The sequence below is a fragment of the Eucyclogobius newberryi genome, unplaced genomic scaffold (assembly GCF_026437365.1).
Source record: "Eucyclogobius newberryi isolate DKJ021-1_F unplaced genomic scaffold, fEucNew1.0.hap1 SCAF_15, whole genome shotgun sequence".
NCBI classification, from domain to species: Eukaryota; Metazoa; Chordata; class Actinopteri; order Gobiiformes; family Gobiidae; genus Eucyclogobius; species Eucyclogobius newberryi.
Genome location: NW_027315779.1, coordinates 12,990,698 through 13,014,694, shown reverse-complemented (window position 1 = coordinate 13,014,694; position 23,997 = coordinate 12,990,698). Strand labels below are relative to the sequence as shown.

Here is a 23,997-nt window from a genome sequence, read left to right as displayed (position 1 = left end):
TAGAATTTAAGAACTATTTGTAGGTAGTAACAGGTGGAGCAGAGTCGCGCGCTATCACTTTAACAGGCACGCAAACAAGCATCTGCGCTCTAACTTATAGAACTTTAATATGCATGCATGGTTACAAACAATACTCACATCATATGGACGCACACGGTACCTATACACACAGGATAAGGTTGGATAAAAGGGCAAGAAAAAGGGCAGGATAAAGGACAGCGAACCTGCGCTCTGCTCCTCACACAGTGATGGCAAAAACAGTAATGGAAAAACACACGGCATACGGGCCTTAAGGAACTACAATGAACCCTGTTGCATTGTGGGATGTGTAGTACTTTCCCGGGGGACTTTTAACAATTTACATTACATTATTTTTTAATTGCTGCAATGGATTTTATTTTTCTGGATCCACAGCAGATTTTCCTTTTATCCAGTGCATAAATTTACTTCAACCAAATGCCGTTCAAACAAAATGAAATAATTGATCAAATTAAATAAGAAAAGCAAAACAGCAGAATATTTTAAAAAGTGCTTTTATGGCTCTAGGAAACACTGGAACTATAACATTTTAATTAAGGGGGAATAGTGCCACCTCTCTGCATTTTACCTCCTTTGATGTCTCTATAGTTAAAACTGTCAGGAGCAAAAGAAAAAAGACGCTTTGCAATTGTGTGCATTATTATTTAACTTCATACTTGTCTTAAAGTACTTTGTTTTTTTTATTTTAGATTTGGCAGAAAGAAGGTGGTTTTCGTTTCGCTGGCAGCTCAGTGCGTGTCGGTCCTGGTCCAGTCCTTCTCTCGCTCCTGGAGAATGTTCTGCCTCATGTTCCTGTTAGTTGGAGCGTCACAAATTTCCCTCTACATCTCAGCCTTTGTGCTTGGTAAATAAACTCTCACGTTTATATCTTTAGTTTCATATATGATTGCCTTGGTTAATTCATTTTTATAAGAAAAGAAGTTTTTCTAAAAACAGTGTCCAGATTTCTACAATAAATCCCGGTGGAAAAATAATCCACAATCTCTGAAACTCCAATAAAGTTTGGTCATTTCATCCGAAGACGTTCGTGGCAGTGTGAATTTCCGCCACCGTCACTGCAATGCGTAGTGCATGCTAGGATAGTGTGACCACAACTGCAGGAGCTCTATCGGCCGATAAAGAAGAAACATCAAAACTAGAACGTGAAATGCCAGCAAATATACATGTTTTACTCAATTTGACCCTGGTGAAGCTGTTGCCGTTTGAGAACATCCCTGTAGAGTATATCTACAGACAAAATAGGTTTTCAATTAAACACACTTAATTCTCTCTGCACATGAGTCTATGTATTGTCCAGATGTATTTTCCGGACTATAAGTCACACCTTTTTTCATAGTTTTGGCTGGGGTGCGACTTATAATTATATTTATACTTATACTTATACTCCGGAGTGACTTATTTGTGATATTATTTGTTATTTTCACACTTGCAACCGCATTTCATACTCCAGTGCAACTTATATATGTTTTTTTTCTTCTCTATTATGCATTTTTTGGCTGGTGCGACTTATAGTCCGGAAAATAAGGTATTCGATTAGTTGACAATTATCCGAACAGTTAATTCATTTGTTTCAGCGCTATATCAAAAATGTCTTGCAGGATTTGTAAGTAATCAACTTTTTTTTTTTCAAAACATAAGTACTTATTTAATGCAGTATTTGTCTTGTTTTAGGCACAGAGCTGCTGAGTAAAACCATGCGTATTATTTTCGCCACTCTGGGGGCCTTTCTGTTCTACTGCATCGGCTACATGACTCTGCCCTGGATCGCCTTCGCCATCAGAGAGTGGAGAACCCTGCTGGCGGTGTTAGCCACTACATCGGTCGTCTATATCCCTTTGTGGTGGTAAGAGCACTCAAAACAATAACTTCAGGGTCCAGACCTGTGTTTTTGTGCTGTACCTTGACGTGATTCGGCTGCACTTTTGCGCCTACTTCTCGGGTCGAACCACACATCAAACTACGGCAGTTGTTATAACATTGCACTGTTGGTATGATCCTGCTGTGTATAGCTTGTATTTTAGTCTATTTTATTTGAACATATTTTTTAGCATCCTATTTTATCATATTTTAGTATTAATTTATTTTATTTTTTAAATTATTATTATTTTATTGTTTTTATATTATTATTATACATTTCAATATTATTACTTTCACTGTCATTATATATTTTTTTATCATTAGGCCCGAGTGCCACAAGCTGGCGAGAGGCCTATTAGGCCCTGCAAAGCCACTTCCAAACACTCACTAACGCACTCCTCCACTCATGCACGCCCCGTGCATACTAATTAGTTGTCAAAAAATGGAACATGACCGCTGTAAACGGGCAAAGCCCGTGCAGAAGTGTGCACTAAACAAGCGCTTTACATGGGGATTGGGTTTGCGCTAAGTAGCTCACTAATACGTTCCCCATCTCTTGCATGTTCCGTGCATATAAACATGTAATGCAAAAATGTAACATTATTGCTGTATAGAGGGCCAAAAACACAAAGTGGGCGGTGCCAAATTTTACGAAATTTTGAACAAAATTCCATTTTGGCATCCCGATCAAAAAAGTCAATGAGACCCATGTCGTTACAGCGTAGCGATGACAGAAACCTTCCATGTTATTCCAATGGGGAAATCGCCAGATCTCTGAAAATGAACATGCTGACACTTTATACTTTTACGAACTCCTCCATGGGCGTTAGCCCTATTAACTTGACATTTGGTGAGACTCATCTTCAGGGGGGGACCATCAAAAGTTATCAATTTTTTTATTCTAAGAGTTACGGACTTTGTGCGGAGGAGCCACAAACTATTCCCTTCATATGTAAAGCAAAAGGGAGAAGACGCGACAGCGTCACGGATTCAGCAGTAGGTGTAATAAAAGGTAACGCACCCCCTCCTCTTGCGGCGGCGGCGTGGCGAGGGTAGATCATCGCAGCTTGCGGCTATATTTATCATTATTATCATTATAATTATTATTTCACGTTGCACCTCACCGTTGAAACAAGTTCCCAGTTTGTGAATTTTGTTTACTTACAATGGTAATAAACTTTTCTTCAAAATTGAAGTAGTTTCTCCGTTGTTGCTGTGTGCAGAGCTTGTTTGCTAACAGAAGGGGGAGATAAAGAATACTTTAACTGCTGCATTAATTTTCTTAGCAGACCGACTCAAAAACGTTGAATTTTAAGGAAGGAAAGATATTTAGTTCAACTGTGTGGGAACCTAAAGTCTGTATCAGTGATAAATGTTGGCATAGCTGCAGTGTTCCTGTTGTTTATCTTGTTTACTTGAGTCTCCCTCTGTTAAATGTCAGATACAACATTTAGAGTACACTGAATATTTAGAGTGGTAGACTGTTATATTAGTTATTAGATCGTGTTATTCACCAGTGAAATTCAGAATTCTGTAGATTGTGGATTTTTTTTGTGTGTGAATTTTATGTTTATTCTCAGGCTGGTCTTGTACTTTCCCCATTGTGGGTCAAATAAAGGTCCTCTTATCGTTATCATATCTTACTTCTTTAATTAGTCAACATCCATGGGTTTCAGAATGATGAAAAAAAATTAAAAACAGCCGCTAAAGCAAAAAATTTTGAATGGTGAAAAATCCTCAGAATGTCTCCTATAGCACAATAACAGGAAGCTGAAGCCCATGAACACGAGCAAACGCTGTCCAGATCCCCAACTATAGAAGGAACTGCAAAAACAACTTGAGCTTTCCGCAAACAAACGTCTCGCGTCATTGGCTGCTGTGTTGATTCGCAGGTTCATCCCGGAGTCGCCGCGTTGGCTCCTCACTCAGGGCCGACGGGACGAGGCCGAGGAGATCGTGAGGGAAGCGGCGCGCCAGAACAAGGTCGAAGCACCGGGAATCATCTTCAAAGAGCCAGAGGTGAGAGCGTGTCGGATGCCCCCAACGTGCTCCTGTATTGACCCGTGTCATGCTCCTCGGGGTTCTCTTTCAGGTCCTCGCTGACCCCGAGAGATACACCATCGTGGACGTGTTGAGGTCCAGGAACATCCGCTGCATCACGCTCATGTGTCTGGTTCTGTGGTGAGGAATGTTTTTGCATCACAAAAATACACAGCATTTATTAAAGGAGATATGTTATGCTTTTTTTAATGGTACAGGAACTTGAACTACAACAAAAGTATATTAGCGTTTTATATAATTTGTTCATCGTAAACCACAATGTGGATCTAAAACGGCCTTAAAATCAAAACAGGTCCATGATTTCCGGTTCATAACCATTCATAGTTATTAGCCCCGATTATGATAAGCCCCGCCTCTTCAAATGTTTTCGGGTTGTATATTTTGACAGTTTTCCCTTGAGCCTGTTTATTTATTTATTCATTGTAACTTTTTTGAATTTTGGCCTATTCATTTAGTAATTTTGCATTTTTATAATTTTTTTGCCTCAAATAGTTTGATTATGTGAGCAATATGCCAATATGTGTTACGGTGCTGCAAGCTGTTTTAGATCAATATTGTGTTGAAAAAATGTAACATGACGATCTGCTTATGTTATAGTTCGATACTACATAAGTTCATAATACGTCTTCTTTAGGGTTTACTTCATGAATGTGGTATTTACCCGGTAGTATAAATAAACTAACAACATATTACAGTTTTGAGAGTTTATGAGAAAAGTATTGTGTTGGGCTGTGACAATAAGTACAAAATTCCAGATCCCATAACAAACAGAAAACTAACCAATATCAAGGCCAAACCCAGGAACCTGTGATGAAAGCAGATTGTTTGTGTGTGTGTGTGTGTGTGTGTGGGAGTGAAGGACAAAAGAAAAGGAAAGGTCAGTGTTCGCTGGTAGCAGGTGAGCGGCGAGCTGAGAGAGGTCCTGGTTTAAAAGGGCGTAGCCAAACAATTAAAGACCCACATCAAAATAAGAAGTAATGGTTCATGGTTGTCATAGTATATAACTGTAACAGACAGCTCAAACCATCTGAATTTTAAGCATTTTCTCGCCACTGAATTCCTATCTATTATCCCATTGTCTTCTCAGGATGGCCATAAACATCGGCTACTTTGGCTTGTCCCTGAACACATCAAACCTGAGCGGTGACCCGTTCATGAACTGCTTCCTGTCTGCCACGTCTGAACTTCCTGCTTACGTCGTTTCAACATGGCTGGTGAAGAAGTGCCCCCGCCGCCCGCTCCTCTCCGTGTTCCTGCTCATCGGAGGCGGAGTCCTGCTGCTCATTCAGGCCATTCCAGAGAGTGAGTTTGGTCTTAGAGACACTGAACTCCATGTATCCTTTAAGTAGCATGACACTTCACTGAGCAAAATACTACATCTGAGAACCACAGTTGAGGAATGGGCTGACAAAACAAATACATTAAAGGACACGTATTATGGGATAGAGTTTTTGAGGTTTTAAACATGTTTTAACATTGTTCCGATTGTTCTCATCAACCTGGAGTTGTATTTAGTTTAATTATCATTTCACCCTGGAGAGACACAGAGACCACGAGAAAGGACTGTTTAGCAAGCTTTATTACGAGAGTTATTTGGCGCCCAGACCCCAGCGGAAGACGTTGCGATCATGGGCACTCCATGATCTATTTGTATTAGATGTCTCCCCCCGGAGCCTGGAGACTGGTGGTGGTAGATGTGAAGAGAAGGTAGAGGATGAGGGGAATGCAGAGGAGGAGCTGGGGAGGTGGTGGGTCGCAGTACGGTTTGAAGCGGCCGAGCTATCTGCCTGAGGGCTTAAATGTGACCGCCTGGGTGCTGATTGGGAGCGGGGAGGACTGACTTGAGAGCGTTGATTGGGAATGAGGAGCAGGTGCAAGGGCCATGGTGCAGACGCCCCCTGACCTTTCACCCTCCTTCTTGGCCAGGAAAAACTGCATAACCTCTTTGGGATAAGCGCAGAAACCTGGAAGAGTCCATGGTGAAGTGAGGGATCTGACTCTCACAGACGGACAGGCGGGCGCCCGCTTGAGTGCGATGATGGCGCTGGGTAGAGGGGTCCTTCCATGGTGGCCTTGATGTAGATGGGCGGAGTTAGGTCTTCCAGGCTGAATTTTCACAGGCTTCATTTGTTTGATTCATTTTATGACTTACATTAGCATGTCGGGATAAACATTTGGTTATTTCCCTTTTGTAATTCTTCATGCTGCCACTCATTTGAAAGCTAACACCATGTGCCATAACCACTCGACCACCGGGCAGCACGTACAGTACATTACCTTTTAATATGATTAGCCTTTACACATAACGAGAAATCAAAGGCTGTTGGAAGAGTTTAGAATCCTGGAAGATGATCTAGAAAGCCTAAGCTGTGTTCGTCGGTGGTGCTGTGGTAAGATGTGTGGTTGATACCACTACAACTGTCAAATAAGAATTTTAGAAAGCCTATGCCAAAGGTATCAAAACTATGGCCATGTCCGAATACCAATTTGTGGGCCCTCAGACCTCCTGCTAAACTTGCCCAAATATCCTTTGTTTTTGTTGCTGCAAATTAAAGTAATTCTACCACTCTGTCCGCTCTGGAGAGCAGCTTCAGTGAGAGACTGATCTACCCTCGCTGTATGAAGGAGAGGTTTCACAGGTCTTTCCTTCTGCTGCTGTCAGACTCTACAACAAAAACTATTAACCCTGAACATGTGTCATTCAGCTTCAGAATCATGTGCAATACTGTGACATAATGTCAATCATCCTGGTGTAATATTTTGTGTCCATTTAACAGCTGTAAATAAGTGTTGTTTTTATAAAGAGTATAAGAGGTTTTTTATAAGCGTTTCTTTTTTTTATATATATATGAGTTTGGCCACAGTTATTTTATTACTTGTTTACGGATCCGCCGCACTTAGATGATTGATTTCTACAATATAAATAAAAAATATATATAAAGTACCGCCGACAACGCCAAATAGCTTTAAATGAAATATAAAAAGCGGTATTAAGTCAAAAGATAAGAGCGCGTGAAGCAATTTTTCGTCAAAATCCTGCTGGACTCTGTGACGGAGCGGGTCCGTCCCTGCGCGCGGTCCCGGAAGAGCATGAGAAGATACGTGCGCCCGTTTTAAATACAAATACACATTTTAAAACCATTTTGCCGTGACTATAAGGGTGAACACTTAAAAGCGTCATTTCTACCAATGAAAACACGCTAAATCTACTGTTACAAGCTCCTGCGCGCCGCGTCTCCCCCCCCTCCTCCCGTGGTGCCTTTTGGGAAAACCCGGAAGAAAAAATCTTTTATATTTCGCCCGCCTGTTCAATTTATTTAATTTAAAAATCCGTAAACCAAGTAATAAAATAACTGCGGCCTTATCTGTTTCTTTATGATTATATTTCTGTGCCTTATCTGTTTCTGTACCTAATCTGGGTTGCCACATTGGAATTTCCTCATTTTGGGACGAATAAATGTTATTTCATCTGTAATCTTAATAACATCATGTTTTATGCTTAAATTAATGCTCAAAGCCTAAAAAGTACAGTGGCTCTGTCTAATCCATGTTAAATGCATCCATGTAAATTATCCACCATATCGAACCCCTGTGGCTCTTAAACTTAAAGGTGTGGTATTTAATGTTTTCCTCTTCAGCCCTGCAGTCTGTGGCTCTGGCGCTGGAGATGACGGGGAAGTTTGGTTTCACGATGGCCTTTGGGATTGTTTACATCTACACGGCTGAGCTTTACCCCACAGTGATCCGAAACGTGGGCATGGGCCTGTGCTCCTCCGCCGCCAGAGTGGGCAGCATCACCGCACCCTATGTCATTTATCTCGGTCTGTATCACAACTTCAGGGGCTATGGACGAATCAGTGTGACAGAATTAAAATGGTTCTATTCAAGTCAATTTATTTTTGTAATGCCCAAAATCAAAATCACAACAGCAGCCTCAAAGGACAACAATGAAACAGTCATTAGACCAAACAAGGTAGTTGAGAAACATCCGGATCCAAAAGTCAGGGTCATGAGATAGGGTATTGAAGATGAAACAGTATCATTAGCCGAGGGAAGTGCAAGAAGGAGGAAAACATGTGAACAGCAATGAACAGAAACAGGTGAACTAAAAAATGTTATATTGTCAAAGTAGGAAGGAGCAGAGGATAGTGCTGAAGCTGCTCCTAGGGCAGCGTAGCTGGGAAACTAGGTTTTAATTTCTGCCCCTAACTGGCCTGATCATAAGCGATTTCAAAGAGTAACGTTTTAAGCCAGGTCTTAAATGAAGAGACTGTGATGGCCTCTTTAACATGAACAGTAGCTGATTCCATAACATAGGAGCTTGGTGGCTAAACGCTCTACCGTTTGCTTTTAGAGACTATTGGGACCACCAGACGGCCAGCATTTTGAGAGCAAAGAGCCTATATACTATAGCATCTTTGAGGTAGGATGGGGCCATGTCATTTATGGCTTTGTCAGTGACGTGCATTCAGGTGGAGGCAGGAGAGGCAGTGCCTCACCTGTCAATCTTGGGGGGGAAATGAAAAAAGTAAAATAAATAATATTTAGGCTGAGCAAAATAATATGTCTGTTTGCCGTACCCCGACCGACCCGGTATGAAACTAGCCGACTGAAAAGAAATTTTGCCTACTCACCGACCTGTCTTTCCTAAACCGCCGTGTCAAATATTTTTATCACGCTGGTAAACATATCTTTCATCTCAAAGGACTGAAAAGGCACTGCGTCTTCTTATTCGTTCCTCCACATTCCTCCGCGCGTCAGGGCCGTTAAATTGCCTTTAACAAGTTGGTTTGCCTCTGTCGGCGCCACTCAAGTGTCCATAGTACATGTCACAATCTATCACGGTGTCTTACGCAATGCATTCTGGGATTGAAACACGCCCAGCAGCGTCATCACAACAAACATGGCGGCGCCCGTGTCCCCCGCATGTTCCCCCTGGTCGCCTTCGCTACCAAAATAAAGGATAGCGGCGTACAAAAGGTCGATTGAAATATCTTAAAATTGTGAGATTTAGTCTCCCGATCGGGTTGATTGAGACGTTTTCCGTCATTGTCTGTTGAAGCCTGACCCCTGGGGGTCACCCCAACTCAAAAAATTGCCAAATTTGGATCTTTTTTTTTTTTTTTTTTTTGCCTTCAAAGTAAAAGAAATAAGAATTTGCCTACCGTCCGACCCACTTGAAAAATGTTGGCTCGGGTTACAGCAAACAGACAATTTATTTTGGGTAGCCTTATAAAATATAAAAAATATGAATATTTGTCATCCGGTATGTATTATAAACCCCCTTTCCATTTGAATCCAATATCGAACAATATTTTTTCAAACAATGGCAAAATGTTCAGATGTTTGCCATTCAGATACAGGGGGAGGCAGCACCTGCTCTGCCTCTCGGAGCACACACACACTCCTCACAAACTGAGCTGTTGCAATGCAAATGATGTGTCAGTCTCTCCCTCTGTTTATAACTAATAAAACACCCTGACGATGAGCTCTGTGCTTCCATATTCTCAATAATGTGTGAAATGTATTTTTGAAACATGTTTTAGGCTCACGGATTAATTATAAAACTGCAGTAAACGTTCACTCAGGGAGGCATCAGTACATGTGCCGCATGAAGAGGGCGCTCCTGAGCCCGGCCGTGTGTGGACAGGAGCGCTATCTCGTCGTGCCTCACTAGCCCTCAACCTCACCGCACGACACTAGACTTTGTAAGTCAGGAGTAAGATTTTAAATTAGATTCTAAACCCACCAACACTCAATCTACATCTTGATTTATACATTTCCACAGTTTTCCTGCTGATCTGAGCGACATCACAGTAACAGCGGCAGCCTCTCTGTAGAGTTTGACGAGTGAGTCTGACAGATTATTTAATCACCATGAAATCATTATTAATTAAAAAGAGTTTTATTGTTAAGCAGTATTTTTTTCTTAAAATTATTTATTGGCAAATTCATTTTTAATTATAATTCATTGAACATTTAATTAAAGGAATAATTGTGGATTTTTGGCGCCAAATCTGAGTCATTTCCTTGTGGCGTGGACAGCCGAGTAGTTCTCCCACATGTCAATCATTCCCTGTGTGCTTCTGCACACCTGCATCCTCGTTCTCAGGATAGCAGGACGTTTCCCTGGCTGCGCATGCGTGGTTGATATGACGGTGTGTGCTTAGCAAAGCGAGCAGCAAGATCCTTCAGTGTACAGTACAAAATTGGCCGAGGGAAGACAGAGAAAGACTGTGTTCGAACTCAGAAAAGATGGAAATCTGCGGGGGAAAAGAGATGCGATGCGATCCGTTGCGCTAATAAACAATTGATGGTAGGCGGCCTCTTGGAAGGAATAGGAGGGTGGGGGGTGAGTGTGCGCATGCACATTTTTTAAAAAAGGGACCAACAGTTGCTTGAGTTTTCAAATCGGAAAAAAATCATCTATTCTTCCTTTAATACTTAGAAATAAAATTAACTAACTCTAACATATACATTAATCAACTGTGCATTTAACTGTTTAATTTTAGCACACTGTTTCCCCCATGAGGTACTACCTCAATATCCAATCAAATCTACTGCTCTATCAATATGCCAACACAATCCTAAATGTTGTATATCCAATACAATGGTTAAAAACCTTTTTCTCTGAAAGAAAAAAATTCATTCTCTTTAGTAAAGGTATTATAGAACAGCCATTTGAAGTCCTGAAGTGGAGGTGCAATATTTGACCCCCAAGGGAAAATGTAACCAGTTGAGTTACTGCCAGAGATCAGGCTCCAGAGAAATTTTGCGTACAGTAATCCCTCGTTTATCGCGGGGGTTACGTTCCAAGAAGAACCCGCGGGAGTCGAAATCCGCGAAGTAGAAACCCTTATTTTTTTACAGTTATTATACAATGAAATACTCCATAAAACATTGCAGCTCACACGCGCGCTCTCACCGGCCTCTCACGCGCGGCGCCGCTCTCACCGGCGTGTCCCGCAGCTCACACGCGTGCTCTCACCGGCCTCGCAAACTTCAATTTGGCAAGCGGTTTTACGTACGTGTACATATTAATCCATAACGTTATTGACACATAGGTAGAGAAGACTCGGAGAGACAGTTTAGAATAAAAAGTGAAGCGAAAAGTGAACCGCGATACAGCGAGGGATCACTGATCAATATAGAGTTCTTAATTTGACGTTACATTTTACTCCTTTGGATCACAAGACTACCATGTCCTTTTATAACATCAAGCACAGATGTAAAAATTAGTCCCAAGTTGTAGTCCCAACTCACTCACAGATTCTGAAAATGTACTTTCAAAGCTATCCAATGATGTCTCACTCATGTACATCTGATAATATTTGAATAAGTTGTGGTCATTTGAATGTGAACCCCTCTAAAAGTTTTTTACAGAGGCCTCTAAAGCAGGGGTGGCAAACTCATTTTAGCTCAGGGGCCACATTGAGGAAAATCTATTCCCAAGTGGGCCGGACCGGTAAAATCATGGCATAATAACTTAAAAATAACGACAACTTTAGATTGTTTTCTTTGTTTTACTTTGGTCCAAAATAGTACAAGCACATTCTGAAAATGTACACATCACAACTAATCCTCTTAACAAAACACTTCAGAGGAAAAAATTTGTGCAGTTTCAAGAACACAATGCCTCAGTGATTGGAACTTAGACTTCGTCTCAGTTTATCTACAAAGCCATTTAACTTTAAGTCACAGCCTATCTGGGATTGAACAAAATACTAAATAAATATAAATGAATAAATAAAACAACTCTTTTAGTTATCAAATACCTCATTTTTCATATCCACATACTGTATTAATCCTGTGCTAACTCAACAAATCATACAAACTGAGGTAGAAACTATTCAAGAGGGTTGAGTTACTCCCTGCCTTGTAGGCTACGCTATTTATTGACAGAAAAATAAAAGCTGTGCAATGCATGAACAATTTTAACAAACTAAATTTATGAACTGCAGTGACTGACATTATTACAGTAAATCCCACAATTCACTTTCTTTAAATTTCCACAGGAGACAATCATTTTCACATAACTATGTCAGGGTGAAGTGTCTCATGCAGCATTTTAAGTGGGGATCATTTTTGCAGCAAAGGCTGTCAAGTTGGTGTAACCTAGCAAGAGATACTGATAAAATGTGTCCCAGCCAGCAGTGGCAAATTTACCCTTCAAATCTGTGTCACACTGCAAGTCTATTATTTCAAGTTGGATGTTGATGGCCATATCAGAGGTATTCACGGTGAATGGCAAGCAAAAAACTTTAAAATCTTTCTCCAGGTCACCCAAAAATCTGAAAGCGTTGCTCAAACTCCCGCAATAGTTCCGTTATTTTATCTTTGAACCGCTTCATGTCTGCGGCATGTTGAGTTCCGCTCACATCTTTCAGACAAGGAAAGTGAGCTGCATCACCTCCTGCGAGTTGCGTCTCCCACAATGACAGCTTCAACTTGAACCCACATATGCTATGACAACTTTGTTGCGCCCTTGAATAACTTGAACAAAATGCTACAAGTGCTCTGTAACATCCACCATAAATGCAAGGTCCTGCATAAATTCTGTGGACTGAAGTTCTAACACTGGTTTGCCCTTTTTTTCCATAAACTGTTCAATTTCCACTCGTAAATCAAAGAAACGCCTCAGCACAGCACCTCGGCTTATCTTACCTCAGTGTGGTAAGGCAGGCCATACTTGTGGTCTTCCTCTCTGAGAAGGCTGTCAAACTGACGGTGATTCAGGCCTCTGGATCGAATGAAATTAACAGTTTGGACGACCACCTTCATGACGTTATCCATCTTTAATGACTTGCAACACAAAGCCTCCTGATGCAAAATGCTGTGAAATGTCCAAAAATTACGTCCTCCATTTGCAGTCTGCACTTTCTCCCTGAACTTTGTCACAACACCTGTTTTTTTCCCGCTCATTGAGGGCGCACCATCTGTGGCCAGGCTGACAGCGCGGGACCAGTCCACTCCAACCCTGTCCAGTGCGCCGTCAAGTGCGGTGAAAATATCAGCTGCTGTTGTGGTATCCATCATTGGCACCAACTCCACGAACTCCTCAGTGATGGTCAAAGTGTGATCAACTCCGCGGATGAAAATCGCTAGTTGCGCAATATCTGTAATGTCCATGCGTTCATCAATTGCAACTGAAAAGGTAATAAATGATTTTACTTTGCGCTTCAGTTGGCTGTCCAAATCCGCTGAAATATCAGAAATCCTGTCTGCAACTGTGTTTCTTGTCAGGCTGATATTTGCAAAAGCCTGGCGCTTTTCAGGGCACACAATCTCCGCAGCCTTCAGCATGCATTTTTTTCACAAATTCTCCCTCACTAAATGGTTTTGAAGCCATTGCAATTTCATTGGCAATAAGTTAGCTGGCTTTCACTGCAGCATCACTGATTTCTCGGCTATGAGTAAACACAGACTGCTGTTTCTTTAGACCCGCCAACAATTAATTCACCTTCTCTCTTCTCTGTTGTTCTTGAAACTTGTTGTATTTGTCGGCATGATAAGTCTCATAGTGGCGACGAATGTTATATTCTTTCAGCACTGAAACATGCCGCAAGCACACCAAACACACAGCTTTCCCATTCATTTCCGTGAATGAATAGGAGGATGACCATTTTTCTTGGAACACTCTGCACTCTGCATCCACTTTTCTATTTTTTGACAGAGACATTTTGGGGCAATGAGGGTGCCAAAGCACGTAATGTTCAAAGTAGAAGATGTAATAGCGCAGACAGAACGATAAGGTAGCTCCGGACCAGCTGTAGGCTACTTGCTTGGCCACTTTCTCAGCCCTGGTATAAAATGTTTGCTTGCTTAACAGAAGTGCATCCAATGGACGCATTTGGAACAGCAGTTTCTTTCATTGAAAAATTGTTGCTCATTTTCATACTTTGCAAAATCACCTCGCCGGACTAAACCCGTTTGCGGGCCCACGGGCCGGATGTCTGACAGCCCTGCTCTAAAGATTGAGCCCAGAGTCACAGGGGTGCTCATTTGCATCTCATTGAGATAAGCCCTCTCCTGTTTTTGGTGCATTCAGAAAAACCTTAGATTTAAGAAATGATTATTACACTAATCACTAATGGTAACAATATACGCAAACACAGAGTTAAGTGAAATTTTATTTTCACATTAACAAATCACATCTTGTTTTGCCACAACTTAAAACCAGTTCATTAAGAGCATCTTGGACTATTAGATATTCACATTTTTTAATAAAACTCTGCATTGTCCTTTTAATATTAGAGGCCTTATTTATCAATTAATATGATAATAATATGCAATATTAGTCTGCTGTCTCTCAAGTTTATCAGAAAGCCCTTTGGCGGTCAGTTTAACTTCACATTTGGCAACCTGTGATTTTGAGTCAATAACACTGCTAGATCTCACAGCAGTGCACTGAAGCAGCGTTTTAGCTTAGCTTAGCTCCGTCTGCTCTGGTGCCCGGGGCAAAAGTGACGAAAATCACGAAAACGTTTAACATCAAACCACCATAAAACACAGCGTTAAAGTGTCGAAGTTTAGTCTATACAGACTGCGAGAGGCGAAGATCGTTCTCAAGTTCTTTATTTGATGAAAACATGGAAAAACAGGCAAAACAGTAGCATGTTGGTCGTCTTGCAGCTGAGATTTGACTCTTCACACGATTTAGCTGTGTTATACAGGGCTCAGATTAAGGATTTTCACTTGTATAGCGGTGCTGCTAAACAATCCGTTAATTTTTCGAAATTTGTATAGCAATTTCATAATTGCATAGCAAAACACGAAAGTGACTAACAATCAATATTTTCCATTGATATAACACGATTATTTATTTAAAATGTATTTGTAAACATTCTATTTAAAAAAAAAATCTTAACAAATTAACTTTTAAACACTTTTTAAATTTTTTTTTATTTAAATAAAAACAGAAAACTTGCAAATAAAATTAGCTGTTGAACAAATTAATCAACACAAAGTCATATGGCCTTATTTACAACTTTCTTCCATATTATCATCAATCAGATGACTATTTGCAGGAGTCTCATTTACATATTAATTGTCATTACACGTATATGTATTAAGCTTCTGATGGAAAAATAAAGGTTGCTGTGGTGTTCATCATGGTGTATTTTATGCGTTATTCAAATTGTACCGCTCTATTTGACGTTCCATTCCATTTTTCGTTTTTCTACTTGATGACGGTCCCTAAGTACTCTCGTCTCAGCTCTGGCTGCACATTTGTTGACGGTCCCTAAGCACTCGTCTCGGCTCCGGCTGCACATTCGGAGCCGTGTAATTCGCTGCGCCCAAAATATGCATCTGATTGTTAAAAACAAAGTCGTGTCACTTGGCAGTGTAAATATGAGTATTTTGGCTGTGTATGATCTGCAAAGACTTTAGGAGCATTTAGGAGCTATTGACCTCGGAAGTCTGAATCTGACGGAAACTTTACCGCACGTGGCTCCTCCCACTTTCTGACTCGCGATCTGAGACGGTAGCGGGACTCGTCATGTCAACATAGCGTCCTACATGTGTCATGACGTTATTGACAATCGATTGAGGAGTGATCAGTACTTTTAGGCGCTTTGGTGATACAATTGAACACACATTTTTGTATCGCAAAAGCTGCGATACAAACACACTTTTTTATGACGAATGCATCGCATTTGAGAGAAATTGCGTTGCATTTTGCGATGCGATACCGCTTATTCTGAACCCTGTTATATATCGCTGTTGCTTGGGTCTGATAAAAATGGCCTGACCTTCGCTATGACGTCCGCTTTAAGATTGTTTAGACTAGTCCACAGATGATCAGAAAATACACAAAATAGTTAAAATACACAGAATAGTTCATTTTGACCCATATGCAGCAAGATCGTGTTGACTCATAATAAATAGGACACAGACATGACAATAATTTGATCAACACAATTGAATCCACAATTCTCCCTTTTGATCACATTCACATGTGATCACACTAAAGAGGCGCCAGACGCAACCTCACAAAATAACAGAACGTAAACCCCCCAAAAACATATTAAATGTTTAAAAATCAAATTAAATCATTATATAATCAAGCAAATCCTTAAAATAACTCATTTAGTAAAAATCTATGTTAGACAAGGAGCATCCCAGTTAGTGTAAACACATTGTGGGATGTAGTAATCAGATTAGTCAGATTCTGGAAAAAGTATAGGAGTCTTGTCACTATCAGAGTTAGATTTGTGTTTGTGTAATAGCGTGTGTAATCAGGGTCAAAAGATAAGCAGGAGCAAATGCAATCAAGCGTTCTATAAGTGATCTAAGACAGCACAGCATCCAATCATAATCAATACACAGGCAATAACAATAATATTGGTGAAAAACAGAAACAGTGCCAGCCCAAGGCCCAAAGATGTGGTATAACCAGGAAGACCACAAGGGGCAAGGGTGGTGGTAGATGATTCTGGCTTGACATGGGTTGGCTCATATTCATCATTTGAGGTCTTTGAAATTGGCCAGGTTGGTTTGGGGCCATTTGGTGTGGACCTCTTTGTGTCTGCCCTATGGGGCAGTCTCGAGCCCAATGTCCAGTTCCAAAGCAGTTTAAGCACTGATCATCAGTCACGCTGAGCCTGTTTTGTCCTCTTCCTGCTCTTACCCCACGTCCTCTTCCACGAGAGAATGTGTTACGTTCACATCCTTGATTGTAGATGATTGCTGAAGCAGGTGTGTTGTTCTTTGGTCCTGTGGCGGATGGGATTGCCTGTGGTTGTGCCATAGTGGGTTGTACTTGTCCCAGGACCATTTTAACCGCCATAGCAATCTGTTGGGTACTGTCTGACACTGGATTCTCTTCTGTTGCCGCAGTCATTACCTTGGCAGACTTATTTTCCTTCTTTTTATCATTCACATCTTCTTGGAGCTTTTTGAGTTGTAATTTGATCGTTGCCATTTTCATTTTTTCCATATCCTCATTCCATCCCTTTTTTTCCTTCAGGTACTTAGCAACGTGATGTTGGCAGTTGGCATCAAACTCTTTTTCTGTCTTTGAGTAAAGACCAACAACATCAGCCAAATGATCCTGGACAGATTTAGGTAGTCCTTTTACCAGAGTAGAAAAGAACATGAGAGTGTTGCCAGTACCAGGTTGTATGGGCTCTCCAGTTGCATCATGGAACTGTGCTTTAGCTCTTTGCTTATATGTGAAGTAGTCTTCACAATTTTTCATTTACAGTGCGTCAGGAAGTACCTGAGTTAACTGAGGCTTTATGGTGGCAAATGATGTGGATGCTCTAACTGGAGCATGTTCTGTTTAGGTACTTCAGAACGGATCCTGGCCGCCGTATTCTCATCCGTTGCCCTTATAAGAATTGCAGACACATCTCCCCAGCAAAGTGTTTCTCCCACAGTAATTGTGGTCAATGCTCTGAGGAAGGCCGGCGCACCTTGTGTCAGTTCGGACAGTTTTAACATCAGCCCTTCTAGATCTTTCAATGTGAATGGTTGGTACACTCCTTGGTTACTTGCAGTCATTCGGAGAGGTGCAATGAGAGGAGGAGCCTCTTCAGTGCTAGAAACCTAGCTTCATCGTATCCATGCTCATCCACCATTCCTGTGAATGCTACCACCACATATTGATGTGGTGTTGACACAAATGGGTCTAAACCCGTTTTCTTCTGTTGTTCCACTCCTCTTTGAATGTGGAGTTTGTGCTGTGCTTGCTGCTTACTTTTAGCTTCTATTAGCCCAGTTCCTAGGACTGTGACTGGTTCCCCCTTTCGTCCAAGCTGTTTTTCTTCTGGTTTCCTGCGTAGCTCAGCCGCCACTTCCCGTTCCTTTCCTTCCAGTAGTTGTTGTAATCTTCTTTCTTCATCTGTGTCCGAAGCCAATCCAGGTGGTGACCATGCATTGGTGGCAAATTATTCTTTTTGAGCCACTGTTTGCTCGAGCATGAATTTGGAGATGTGATTTTGGCTTGAAACCAATGTTGTCAGAGCTAACACCTGTTCCTTCAAATCCTGCATCTGTCTTTGTTCTTGAGTGGGTTCTGACGGGACCACAGTCAGAGTACCCGAGACTACAGCATGTTTCGTTGGCAGCAGTGGTATGGTGCTGGTTTTATCTCTTATCATAGATGAATCCATGGATGAGTACTGCAGGGGAGGAGCCGCTGCAGTAGAAGTGTGGGGAGCTGGTTTTTCTTGTTCCGTTTCTGTCATAATTTTCTTCAGTTCTTTCGCTAGTTGTGCATATGCGCTATGATGTTCGTTTTCAGAGGAGGGGCACTGCAGTTCTCCTTTGGCCAGAGGTGGGGGGGTGCTATAGCTGTGACGTCGACCTTGTACCCCAGTCTGCTCGCTCTCTTCATCTGTTCCAGAGCCTTCATCTTTGTTTTTGTTATTCACTCCAAAAGGGATGCGCTTATCTACTGTTTTTCTGTTTCATTTAGTTTTTTCTGATTGTTTGATGCTCTTCTGGTTTCCCCTGAATATTGGCCAGAAATAGTCTTTCTCTTCTGATTAAAATGTCTTTTGCCATTTTATGTAGTTTCACTGAAAAACATATTTTTTCTTCATGTTCTTTCAGTTTCTTTTTGTCAACAATTTTTCCTTTCACTGTCCAAATTTGATGTGTTTTGTAATGCAGGACCTTGGATTGATGATATTCATGAATACAATTCCATTATTGTTCTGTGGGAGCCACTGCTTCATCACCGTGATTAATCAATCTTTTCTCTGCATATTTTTGGAAGAGGTTCTTCATTTGTGTAGTTTGCTTTTTTGCTTCCTTTGGGTTTTGTTCATTTGCACGGATTGTGTTTTCGAGATTCTTCAAAAATGTATTCATTTTTAATGCAATAAGGTCCATTTTATTTAATTTATCTATATCTTAATTTTTATTTTTTTTTTACTATTTGATAATAAAAAAGTGTGGCAGTCAGTGGTATTTCAAAAACAAACAAAACAATAAAACAATTTGAATTTGAACAATAATTATAACAATAATAATGAAATAAAATACGTTTAGGGGAAAAAATATCTTAAAATTAAAATTTAAAGAGAATACAAACTTGAAAAAATAAAATTAACCTAATAGATAAAAAATGCCACCTAGCCACAGAGTGGTAGTTAATCTTGTCAGTAGAGTGCTTTATGCCAAGTAATAGCTTTCTTAGTTCACTTTAGTTACCTACACGTCTCACGTTTTAGTTTATTATTATTTTTTTTTTCCAGAGTCCAACTCCCTTTTAAATCAGTCCAACTGATTGTACGTACTTTTACACGTCCAACGTGTTTTGGAGTCCAACTCCTCTTTAAATCAGTCCGACTGATTGTCTAAACTAATGAGCTAACATTCACAAAATTCATACTTGTGCAATGTGGAAAATTTAGGTCAAGTTTTGGCAAACTTCAACAATTTAGCATTTTCAATGTGCAGATTTTCGTAATAAATACAATACTGCCTTACTTTTGTTGAATGTCCCTGTCACAATTGTAAGTCAAAAATAAACTGGCAATCGACTCCTCTTGTCTCTCTCTCGGCTTGGTGTCCTTGTTCTCCCATCATTCCCAGCTAAACTGGACGCTATGCGTCGTCAGCCGACATCCAGAAGGGAATCGTTTAAACCAAAATTCAGATGTTTCCTTCCAAGCACGATGAGAGACCCGCATCCTCCACCAATTCTGTCGAAGTTTAGTCTATACAGACTGCGAGAGGCGAAGATCGTTCTCAAGTTCTTTATTTGATGAAAACATGGAAAAACAGGCAAAACAGTAGCATGTTGGTCGTCTTGCAGACTCTTCACACGATTTAGCTGTTATATATCGCTGTTTCTTGGGTCTGATAAAAATGGCCTGACCTTCGCTATAACGTCCGCTTTAAGATTGTTTAGACTAGTCCACAGATGATCAGAAAATACACAAAATAGTTAAAATACACAGAATAGTTCATTGTGACCCATATGCAGCAAGATCGTCTTGACTCATAATGAATAGGACACAGACATGACAATAATTTGATCAACACAATTGAATCCACAAAAGCAATCCTTTAGAGTAAAAGTACCTCAGTTCCGTTGCAATGCAATGCAGGGGTCCAGTGCTGCAGATCTCACAGTGCTCAACAGTGCAGGGTTTTAGCTTAGCTTAGCTTAGCTCCGGTCGGAACAACAAGCCGAACTCAGCGGCTAGCGCAGGAACAAACGCCATGAGGACCAGGGGGCACTTTTGTCTTAGGCATTTGGTGGATGTAGTAGTGGTAGAATCATAAGCTCTGGAGAAAGTCTGGAGAAATGAATGAAATGTCTCAGAGGAGAACACTGTAGCTGCTGCTGAATAAGTAGCTGAATAAGTAGCCATGTGCTTCCAGCTGATTGATCGAAAAATCATCTTGCACATTCTGGAAAAAAACGAAAATCATACATTTGAAAAAAAAAACAACTTTATTTGTCCTTTTCTCCGTTAGGTCGGGGCCGACTTGTGGCGGTTTTTAGGGTGGCAAGTCACATATACGTGTTTACCATTACACAAATCTGAACCTAAAGATGTTTTATTATTTAGGTTGCATCCATAGATTTATACAGTAGATTGTATTTACTTCCATAAGAACACAAAGCTCAGCCCTTAAAGTAGTACCCATACACACCAAACTTTACAATCTTCGCTAAAGAAGACTTATATTTTATCCTAAACCTGATTTATCAATGGTTTAAGTCCAAAGCATCATGACCCAAAAACTGAATTGAACTGAAATCCAAAATTCTCTCTGTATTTTAATTGTATTTAGTTTTTTAATCTACCGTAGTTTTCGGGCCATAGAGTGCTCCTGAATAAAAGCCATGCCAACGAAATTTACAAAGAAACAAGAAATTTGACATTGACCGCACCAGTCAATGAGCTGCAGGTGCCCACGTTGCAACATGAGATATTTAGATACTATATGTATGGCAGTTTCACGGTACACATGCGGTCTGCTGCGCCGGGTCTAATTAGACTAATTTCTCAGCAAATATGAGTAGGATTGAAAACACATCTGACTACTGTCCCCTCTGTCCTTGATGACTGTGTGAGTAGATTTATCTATGTCTGTGTCTTCACATCTGTTTCATCTGCTCCTGAGCTTGTGCTTTGTAAGAGAGTGTTAAGTTGTAAAATTATATATTTACACGTTCTTAACTGCAGACCACAGTATATCACATGTCTGTGCTCCGCGTGTGTCTTTGTGTTTGTCCGCCTCCAGATTCACTTCCTCATTAGACTCATATCTCCGTGAATATGAGTCTGATTGTAATAAAACACACATCGTTTTGAAGCTTAAAATACTGACATCTTCTACTGTGTGTCAAACGCTTGCGTTTCCTGCTAGAGTGCCTGCTAGGAGGCGGTTAGCCTTGAAAAATCTAAAAATTAAGCACACCGTTGTATGGACCGGAGGGTTCAAAGCGTGGGGAAAAAGTAGCAGTTTAAAGTCTAAAAAGTACAGTAATATGTCAACACAATAGAGAAAGAAATGTATACCTTGCTCTGTCTATTTATCAGATTTATACGTCTCAAATATACAACATGAAGAAATACTTATATTTATTTGACTGAACTGCAGACGAAGTTGAAAAGGACATCTCTAAATTTAAGACTTATTCCATTCCCCTGCAGTCTCTCGCATTAATCCCAGTACGAGTTGCCGAAATGAAACGTCACTCTTGATCTTGAAAAATACGTCCAAGACTGAAATACGAATGTCACTGATTGAAACTACAGACTTAACTGATTTTGTGCAGAATAAAGCGATTAAACGGCCCTGATTGGCATATTTCTTTCAGGAACGTACAACAAGATCCTGCCCTACGTCATAATGGGCAGTCTGACCATGGCTTCCTGTGTCGTGAACTTCTTCCTCCCAGAAACTCTGAACAAAGATCTGCCTGAAACGATCAACCAAATGCAACAATGTAAAAGGTCGGTTGTTCTGGCCTGTCCTTCAGCTCAGTTTTAGATTTTTGAAAAATTCATACTTGTGCAATGTGGAAAATTTAGGTCAAGTTTTGGCAAACTTCAACAATTTAGCATTTTCAATGTGCAGATTTTCGTAATAAATACAATACTCTACAACAGAACACACCGAACACACTGATGTATTGATCTTTTGTTTAATAAGTTGTGTTTCTTTACAGTTTTTGCAATCGACCAAAGAAAGAAAAATGTCCCGAGAACGGCACAAATGGAAGTGTATCTCTACATTAAGCCAGGCCTGGCATCTTTGTTTTAGGATAATATAGATTTATTTGTTGTGGAGAATTTGAGTGTTGACTTTATCCCAATTAAAGCCTGCCAGCCAAGACTAACCTTTGATTGACAGGTGGATAAACCAATCAGAGAAATTGACATTTACAAACGGCAGCTTACGTTAAAGATTAAGTTGTAATTGTTGTGTTTTAATGTTTTGTTTTGTTTTTCTCTTTACAATAAATGTAAGACAAACTCACAAATGAGTTACCTTTTTATTGCCTCTACAACCCTGTATTAGACATTATTATAAGATCTATCCATCAATTGGCCAGCAGGGGGCAGCTTTGTCGTCTTAATATCAACGACTTATTGTCACATGTTGCAATGCTATGACAGTTTTCACTGTAATATCAGTAGTAAATGTAATCTCTTTCACAAACGGACTATGCATTAACTTTACTGTGTTTGCCTATCTTTGTGAGGGAAAACAATAAACGTTTTACAAGAACACCACCCCAGGACATGTTATTTATTATACACATGCTGCACTCAATTCTGTTTTGCACATCTTCCAGGTAAGGTTTCAAAGTTCTTTAACCTGTTTTAACTCACGTGTTTGTCTTAGGCCGTGTTGGGCAATTTACTCTTAAATTGTAATACATTTTACATTACAAGTTACAGTGCTAAACACTTTTGTATTATTACTGTCCCATATTATTACTGTTACACACAGCAGACTATTTAGGCTTCATATGGTTTTCATAATATTTTAATAAATATAGCCTTTATACTGAGTTTAAAACACTCTGATACCCACAGATTCACAACCACTGCTGTAAATCAACTTTCAATTATCTGATATACACATTTGAAATATTTAGTGCCAAAATACTCCTCTGCTCTTTCCTCATTAAAATGTTTGCCGCTTGGCCTATGTTATGGAGAAAACTACAAAGAACATAACAAATGTCAGTCCTCTTCATTTGGAGTGAGTTAGAATCAGTCAGTCTAAAGTTTAGACCGGTTTTCCCTTCTCGTCACTGCAGTTCACATGATCCATATTGTATTGAGAGAGGGAAAATGGCCATGATCTGGGCGGGACAGTGGGATGTGGGACAGGAAGTATGCATGTGAAGTGCACATGAGGAGCAGAAGACCTGGTACTCGACAGCATACGTTCTAATCAGCCAGTGGCCTTGAGTAGCTTTAGTCACAACGCTCAAAAGTATCTATCAATAAGATTGTTTACATGTCTGTTGAAAGGAAAGACATGTTTTGACAACAATATTGTAGCTTATAAAAGTGTTTTGTAATTAAAATACCCTGCAAATAAAAAAATAATAATATTAATATATACAGTACCTTACATATTTGGAATTGGAATCTGAATTGGATTTGTCAATACCAGCCTCGGATTTGATTGGAATCAAATTTTAAAAAAGGGAAAAGAAGGTATCACACATCCCTCGAATCTGGCATGAAGTTGTTCATGTGAAGAAGCCACAAAGTGTTTAAATTTATATTAAACTGATGAACTTCTCTGGTAAATGCTTGGGGCCAGATGTTTGACACAGACTCGATTTATCCATTAGTTACTGTAAATCGTTTTTGCCCAAATTGAACTTTGTGACCTTTTCTCCCAAGAACTGAAAATGATTAACCTCATCTCACAAATTGCACTTTGCACTTAGTTTCCATTTCAAAATGAAAAATGCCACAGTGTATGCATAATTTAGATAACACTTTGTGTAAAATCAGCCAATGGTTGTGAGGTAGGTTGATATGTGCTCTGTGGAGGCTATAAAGGCAGATTTGTAGTGAAAGTTCAGCTTATCGTGCTGGA

At 40.2% G+C, this 23,997-nt stretch overlaps 1 protein-coding gene across 1 annotated transcript in view; it reads left to right on the top strand.

The window, feature by feature from the left end:
• Positions 1 to 22,301, top strand: part of LOC140360711 (organic cation/carnitine transporter 2-like) — a 33,867-nt gene extending 11,566 nt beyond the window's left edge. Inside the window, exons 3-10 of the mRNA XM_072446045.1 lie at positions 729 to 883; positions 1,711 to 1,882; positions 3,789 to 3,915; positions 3,989 to 4,077; positions 5,045 to 5,259; positions 7,596 to 7,778; positions 21,749 to 21,884; positions 22,100 to 22,301. Of these exons, the coding sequence (XP_072302146.1) occupies positions 729 to 883; positions 1,711 to 1,882; positions 3,789 to 3,915; positions 3,989 to 4,077; positions 5,045 to 5,259; positions 7,596 to 7,778; positions 21,749 to 21,884; positions 22,100 to 22,169 (1,147 nt within the window). The 3' untranslated portion in view covers positions 22,170 to 22,301. The remainder of the gene's footprint in view (positions 1 to 728; positions 884 to 1,710; positions 1,883 to 3,788; positions 3,916 to 3,988; positions 4,078 to 5,044; positions 5,260 to 7,595; positions 7,779 to 21,748; positions 21,885 to 22,099) is intronic.
• The last annotated feature ends 1,696 nt before the right edge of the window (positions 22,302 to 23,997 follow it).